Genomic DNA, 7457 nt, shown 5'->3' with positions numbered 1-7457 from the left:
TATTATAATCATTATTGTTAAACACGTGGTCGTGTAGGGGAGAAAAGAATAAATAATTTTCTTAAAAAGTGGCAATAGTTAAGAAAAAGAATAAAATATATTTAATTAATACATGGCATTGCGGTTTTATAAAAGAGGCAATAAAAAGTAAGGAGAAAAGGCATTACTGGAGCGCTGCTGCTGGGTTGTGGAATTGGAGATGGATGGATCAGGGATCCTATAAAACAGCAAGTCCCGGTACTATCCGCCTCCTCCGACTTTGTCCTCTGTCTCTTCTCTTCTCTTCTCTCTCTGTGCCTTTTTCTATTCAGTGTTTGATTTTTCTTGAGGTTTAATTTAATTTCTAGAACCTGGAAGCTCGACCTTCTCTGGAACGTATTCAAGGTCTTAGGGCTTTGGTTCTTGGAGGTAGAACACTAGAACTCATTCTTCTTTCTTTCCCCTTTGTGTTCATCACTTTCTTTGGGATCTTTCTCAGTCTTGTTGCTGTATCCTTTCTTTGTTTTTTTTTTTTTTGTTTTTTTAAATCAGCGTTTGAGTGTGGAATTTGAGGGATAAATTTGTTGTTGTTGTTGTTGTTGAGGCTGAAGAGATTGAATATATATTTTTTAATAGATGGTGGGTTTTGGTGTGTTGGATGCAGGTAGGGGAATAGATGCGAACAGAGTAGAAAACAGAGCATGGACATGAACGTGGATGCGGCGGCGTCTTTAATTCCGGTGAAGCGGACGGAGCACGTCCTGGTGACGGCCAAGGTGGTGGCCGGGAAGCCTAGGCGTCGCCCTGCGGACGCAGCGCCGCGTCCGCGCACGGTGCGCGTCTTCTTCGACGACTGCGACGCCACCGACTCGTCGAGCGACGATGTTTACTGCGGCCACCCCCGACGCCGCGTCCTCAGGCACGTGCACGAGATCCGGCTGGAGGCCCTCCAGGCCGGCGCTTCGGCGCCGGCGGAAGGCGAGGCAGGAAGGGTCAAGACCTCGAAGGTCGCCGCCGCCCCGAGGAAGAGAAAGGCCGGATCTAAGGTGGTCGGAAGCGGAGACGGGAACGTGCCGAGGTTCCGCGGCGTCCGCCGGCGAGCGTGGGGGAAGTACGCGGCGGAGATACGAGACCCTTGGAGGCGAGTGCGGGTGTGGCTCGGCACGTATGAAACCGCCGAGGAGGCAGCCAAGGTGTACGACTCCGCCGCCATCCGACTCCGTGGGGCCGACGCTATTACTAACTTCGCGCGGCCACCGGAGGTGGGCGATGCTAATACTAACACCTACGAGACCCTTCCGACGGCGAAGAAGATCCTATCGGAGAACAACCTCTCCTCAGTCTTATGCGAGTGCGACACCGCCGCCGACGAGGCTCGCAACCTCTACTCGCCGACCTCCGTCCTCCGCCACTCTTCTCCTTCCTCTCCCTCCTCCTCCTCCTCCTCCTCCACCACCACCACCACCAAGCAAGCGGAGGATCCACCGACGACAACCGTTGGCGATGCCGCGGGAATCTCTCCTGCGGAGCCCGGCGGATTTCTGCTCCCGGACGACAGAGAAACAATGTTCGACGACCTCTTCGGCGTACAAGGGGCTTTTCCGCTCGGCTTCTTTGACGACGACTCGACGCCGATCTCCTTCGTAGCCGAGGATTTGAGCGACGAGTTCCTACTCGGCTCTGGCGACCTCGACCTCGGCACCACCGCCGGAGTAGACGATTTCTTCTCCGACATCGGCGACCTCTTCGCTAACGAGCTCCTCCCCGCCGCCATCTGAACCAGAACCATTCGTCGCAGTTTCGCCGCCGGACGCCGATTCGCCGACCACTCTTGTTTTGGATCGAAAATATCTTCTTGCCTTTTATTTATTTTGTTTTTCTAATTTCGTCTTTTTTTATATTTCTTTTTTAAAATCTCTTCCGGTGTTGGTAACTCGAAAAAGAACTTTCTAGTAATCGATGAGATGCAATTTTGCTCCGTGATTATTGACATCTTTATTTTTATTTTAGTTGTTAAAATATTCATTAAAATTTTAAAAGCAAGTGTGGTCGTTCATTCCGGGTGTACTCTCCAACGGCTTCGAACACGTGTACACGCGTGACAGCTGGATTCATCGTCCGACACGTGGCTTCTGATTTGATTTGTTATGAGATGATGTTCGGTCAACTGTCCAATTGATAGGCTTCTGCAGTGTTCTCATTAGATTTTTGATCCAATTTTAATTCCCAATGGGATTAAAATAAAATTACTTTAATTTTTCTCTTCGTTTCAAAGAAGTTAGAAAACTTTCTTACTTGGACTTCTTCCCCGACACACACTTCGGGCAAGACATTTTGATAACTCATCTCTTTAATAATTAATAATAAATTTTGTTGAACGTGGAGTATAAATTAAAAAAAAATAGGATGAATGATATTATGATATTTATGAAAATTCATTCCACAAGGAAACAAATTGATGCATGCATATGAAAAATCAAAACCTGAAGAAAAAGCTAGACCAAGTAGGATTGGATCAAGCCAAGCCAAGCCAACCCAATGCAGATAGTTTGGCTCTAATGTGTAAGAGTTTTTACTCTATCCAGTCTTATTTGTTTTGTCTTTCCTTAGATGGAAACACTCAAACACATGAGGAAGAAAAGACACTAGGAGACAGTTTCCCTGTCCCTCATTCCACATTTATTAATGTCTTTTGGAAGAAAATGAAGCGAGGAGGCAAATCATCAGATATAAATTAGGAACCATTTCCCTTATTTTCTCTTCATTTAGTTTTTTTCTCCATTAGAAAAAACCCGGCCTTGTTGCTCACGGAATTAAGCTTAATTTAGACTGCAATCAAATCATCAATCATTATCTTATGACCATGAGTCAATGGATGAAAAGTTTGCTTTTTTTCTCTTGAATGAGTCTTGAATAATAAAATAAGTTCCTCAGAGTTAACATTAAAAAAAAAAACAGACACATGTATTAACGACACCTTTATGATCTACTAAATTTAAGTGGAGGAATTAAACCCGCGAGAGAAAACAATTGCCCAGAGCACGAGGTCAAATTTAGTTCAGAAGCAAGCAACTTCTGTTAGTCATCATCAACTGGAGGAGGAAGAAGCATGCTTAAGTCTCAGTGTGTGGATCCTTTAGTGCTTGGACTTGGAAGTTTCTGGTAACAATCGACTTTTTTCTGATAATACTTGGCACCTACTTCATTGCCTTGACACATTGGAGGGCCACTTCCTAGATTGACACTTACCCCACGGCTAAGCTGTGGAAGAAGAACAAATTCAAACTCATGATGGCGAAGCAGTCTTCTTAGTAAAAGACAGCTCCTAGTGCTCTTCATTTTCAAGTACCTGTTCGTGTGCTAGCAATTAATGTTAGCGTAAATATAATATTCATGTGATTCTCAAATTCTGAAATAAGTTTTTTTTGTTTCATGCCACACTACTTTATGCATTATTAATTAGTATTATATGAATGGTTAGTGATTATTAATTCTCTTTTGATCTATCTGAACTGCACAGAAGATGTTTGATAAACTGCTGATCTACAATACAGTGGTTGCTTGGACAGAAGTGATTTGGAAAACTTTGGAGGAAATGAAGACTGTCCATTGGTTCCCAAAAGAAGAAACCATGGATGGTGAAGGAAGGTGGACATCACAAGGTAAATATTATTGCTGAATGCATGCAGCTAAATGATGAGGACAGGGACAAGGGGCATGGACAACCTCTGACTCTGCTGATTAATTAGGATTTGCTTTCCACAGGAAGCTTCAGCAATAAGAATCACTAGTTTTAGTTGGAACTTTTTGTCCAAGTAGAATTGCTCAGACTATGATCCCGATCTTTAAATTTGAGGACTGGCGAATAATTATTTATTCCTATGTGTTTTTTTTTTTGTTTTCTTAAGCAACACGCGTAGATTTTTTCATTTTGTCAGATATGTAACAGGATCAAGAAAATTGGAAATCTAGCAAGATTGCTAGGTTTCTGTTTCACCAACCATTCAGAATTAGACTAATGATGTCTCATTTTGACATTCAAGGAGACTGAATAAAAAATAAATAGATGGAGATAGTTATGCATAAACATTGTTAAAAATTAAGACTAATGATTAAGAAGAATATGTCAATGGAAGACGGAAGTGGTTGGAAAAACTTAAAGGACCATGAACCTATCCGTTTATTATTTTTGATCCTCATTGCCCCCTTCTTCCGTTTGGGTTTTTCTGTTAAGTTTGTGGTTCTCTTCTCCTTCCTACCTACACTGTCCCTTAGCTGTCCATTCTAGTTAATTTGGAAAAAAAAAGAGATACAGCGAAGTGTTTGTTCCGCTACTCTTTGCTAGTTCAACTAAACTCGAATGAACTCTTCCCTTCGACACAATTGAAATCTAATGGTTGCCATCTATTTCTTATCTTTTTGGTAAAGTGGCATGTAGACTTGACATAATTTTGCTGAAGGGTGAGCTCAGTCTCACCCTGTCTCACACTAAAACATATGAGGTTAGAATCACAACCTTCTTAGCAATAATGTATATAAGTTGGTTACCTGAAAGCATGTTGGGGATATCATTCTAATAAGTTGAACAATCACTGCAAAGAAACAGCTATTGTGAAGTACTAAATTCCAATAAAAAAAGGGAATAATCTGGGTAATGAGATTCGCTAAGTGGAAGCTGATTCCATTTCTGAATACGGCTGGAACAAAGGCGGCCCCATGAGGAACCTGAGATATTCACAAATATTAGTGGTATTCTGTCAATTTAAGAAAGGAGAGAACTTATCGAACAATTGAAAAAAGAGAGTAACATTGTAGGCATTATAATTTTTACTCATGGTCATGCAACCATTAAATCAGTAATTCATTTCACAACCCAAAACAAGTAATCCAATTTTCTCTCGATCGTGTGATATGAACTGAATAAGAGAAGTTGACAAACAAGTACAATGAGATAAAGGTGGCACGCAATCATTCAGATTCTAAAAAGTGCAAACATAATATCACGATCATCTCCAAAAATTGGGCAGGGAAAAGGAAATCAAAATGAAAAAAAAAAAGAATGAATAAAAGTATCAAGAGGCAAAAAATTTCAAAAACTTCAATCGAAATAATTGCCTCTCCAAACTGCCTAACTACTTCAAAAAAGATTTACAAACATTATTCAAGGATAATCCTATTCTACCTATCCCCTAGCGGACAGAACATCGAGTTGCTTCAATCGGTTCCCCTTGGAAGATTTATCCAAAAGCATAAAATCACTTTCATTTCTCATCCTGTAGAATGCCCGATCTTGTGTCCGTGCTGTTCCACCATTACACGCAACTCGATTGAGTTGCAGAAAAGCAAGCATACTGACAGCAAATATAGCTGCATTCCCTAACATGCCTTGAAAACCCACCAATCTGATTGATCTTTTAGCTGCAGTAAAGCTCGATAAGAACACCTGCACAAACATGCTGGGCTGCTTCTCCTCCTTGCCTTCCAAATTCTTGCCTAACTGGCTCCCTGTAATTTCATTTTCAGAAAGGAAATCTGGTCTGCCAAAATTACCCATATCATGCACATCACCTACAAATGCCAGAGCATCTTCAATGACTTTATACTTCTTTCCACGATGATCAGCTAATCTCTTTGCAAGGACGACACGGCTTTGTTCTAATCGTGCAATAGCAGCAACTCGTTCAGCACGCTGTTGTGATTGTACAGTCTGAATAAATGTGCACCAGGTTAGCCAAAGCACAGCATATGTAGTACATTATGAAAGACTATAAAATCAGGTGAAAATGATAGAATCACCAATGGCCAAAAATCCTGCACGTTTTTTTTCAATAACTGACAGGAGGGTCATATCTTTAATTATGTAACTTATTACAGAAACATTAACCAATTATTTTGTACAATGGAAAGAAATTGAAAAGCCATTCAATTTTCAAGTTGATGATGACAATGTATCAAATATCAATATGGGCTCAAAGAACAAGAGAAATGAGAATTCCAATTTTTTTGAGAGTGACTATTGCACAACATACTCCCGCACAACATACTCAGAATATAAAACTAAGAAGCTTCATGATCATCAGAATAAAACTGAGGTAAAGCTGATGATTTATCACAACATTGAAAACAAAGGTTAACTTTGACTCAAGAGATATTACATTGATTAACTAAGAACCTTGAGCGAGGCCGCATGGTCATTAGAGAATTTGGTATTAAGGATAATGAAAACCTTGATGTTTTAGATACAAAAAGGTGGGGCGAGAAAAGAGAGACATATATAATGAAAACTCCTTAGTACTACAAATCACAGTACTTACATCTTGAAATAAAGCAAGTTACAATAACCTTCTGAAAAGCTATGCACATACCAGAAATGACAGGTTAGTCATGAAATGGAACTGCTTATCATCTAATTTAATAACGCAATGTGTACTTTACAGCTAGCTATAATCATATAGCTCAATGCACAGCTATAATTAACAAATATCCAAACGTTAAAGTGATTTCCTTGACTTTTTCTCTTTTTTCCCCCTTTTACTTTATTCATAATATGAGTGAAATTTACTCCAGATATTGTTCCAAAGGAACCTTCATTATTGAGGAACCTCAATGGTTACGAAGAATTGCAAAGTCTAAATGACTTGAGGGTTAAATTAAAATCGATAAGGCAAAGACAAAGAATTGAAATGGAATCAATTAAAAATAAACAACGAACAAATATCCGATAGGCAGCCAACTATTGAATTCGACATTCAAAATTATAATTGCAAATTGCTCTAATGAGAAATCGTACTGTGAGCAGTATATTGTCGAAACTCTCTTGGATCTACCAAATAAATGAGAATATAATGACAAATTATACGCATCAAACTTCAATCAATTAATAAAAACGATATTACGATCGCAAACAAACTGAAATGCATCTCCTTCGGTTCCAGCATGAATACGAATTAAAACGACAAAGAAGAAAGGGGAAAACAAGAAAATTCAACACCCGAAAGTAGCAGAACTGACATGAAAGAAATCAAGCTGGTCCTCGAGGTTCTCCAGCGCAGTGCGGATGGCGTTGAGGCTCCTGGCCTCCTCCATCGCCGCGCCTTGGTCCTCAACTTCCACCCCCAAATCCTTGACGTATACAAACCCGCCCTTCCCATCTCCCTCACAATCAACCTCTTTAGCTACCAGCGGCGGCTGGTCCCTTCCTCCGCGGGAGTCCTTAACCAAGCGGAGGAAGTGAGCGCGCGAGATAGTGTGGATGGCGTCGCTGATCTTGTCATGGAGGTCCGAGATCCGCTCAAGAACTGCCTCCACCTCCTCCATCTCCATCTCCCATCTCATGGAAAACAAGAATGCGAAGAACACTTGGGTTAGGGTTCGAACCCCGTCCTCGAAAGCGAACCACCGCTTTGTGGCCGACTCGAAGAGGGAGAGCGAGGGAAATGGATAAAAAAATAGTAGTGAATAAATGACGTGATGAGACC

The 7457-nt window shown here is 41.0% G+C and overlaps 2 protein-coding genes across 3 annotated transcripts; one reads left to right on the top strand and one right to left on the bottom strand.

Annotated features, from left to right (window-relative positions):
* Positions 1–136: 136 nt before the first annotated feature.
* On the top strand, positions 137–1965 carry LOC122000773 (pathogenesis-related genes transcriptional activator PTI6-like). 2 transcript variants are annotated; one of them, XM_042555226.1, is made up of 3 exons: positions 159–237; positions 348–408; positions 644–1965. In XM_042555226.1, the coding sequence occupies exon 3, from the start codon at positions 681–683 to the stop codon at positions 1755–1757; it is 1077 nt and encodes a 358-aa protein (XP_042411160.1). In that variant the 5' UTR covers positions 159–237; positions 348–408; positions 644–680; the 3' UTR covers positions 1758–1965. The 2 variants fall into 2 exon arrangements, with proteins under 2 accessions (XP_042411161.1, XP_042411160.1); XM_042555227.1 differs by lacking the exon at positions 348–408 and having other exon boundaries at positions 137–237.
* Positions 1966–4910: 2945 nt separating this feature from the next.
* Positions 4911–7425, bottom strand: LOC122000775 (plastid division protein PDV1-like). Its single transcript, XM_042555229.1, has 2 exons — positions 6991–7425; positions 4911–5686 (listed from the first exon to the last, which is right to left on the bottom strand). Exons 1-2 carry the CDS (start codon positions 7312–7314, stop codon positions 5162–5164), a joined length of 849 nt encoding a protein of 282 aa, XP_042411163.1. The 5' UTR covers positions 7315–7425; the 3' UTR covers positions 4911–5161.
* Between the last annotated feature and the right edge of the window lie 32 nt (positions 7426–7457).

This window comes from Zingiber officinale, chromosome 7A, assembly GCF_018446385.1.
Source record: "Zingiber officinale cultivar Zhangliang chromosome 7A, Zo_v1.1, whole genome shotgun sequence".
Taxonomy (NCBI): Eukaryota; Viridiplantae; Streptophyta; class Magnoliopsida; order Zingiberales; family Zingiberaceae; genus Zingiber; species Zingiber officinale.
This window is presented reverse-complemented; position numbering and strand designations above follow the sequence as displayed.

Excerpts from the sequence above, each read along its gene's own strand:
- LOC122000773 (XM_042555227.1), top strand. The coding sequence starts at position 681 with ATGGACATGAACGTGGATGCGGCGGCGTCTTTAATTCCGGTGAAGCGG.
- LOC122000775 (XM_042555229.1), bottom strand. The coding sequence starts at position 7,314 with ATGAGATGGGAGATGGAGATGGAGGAGGTGGAGGCAGTTCTTGAGCGG. Across the intron at positions 5,687-6,990 it reads ACCAGCTTGATTTCTTTCAT|ACTGTACAATCACAACAGCG; the intron begins GTCAGTTCTGCT and ends ACATTTATTCAG.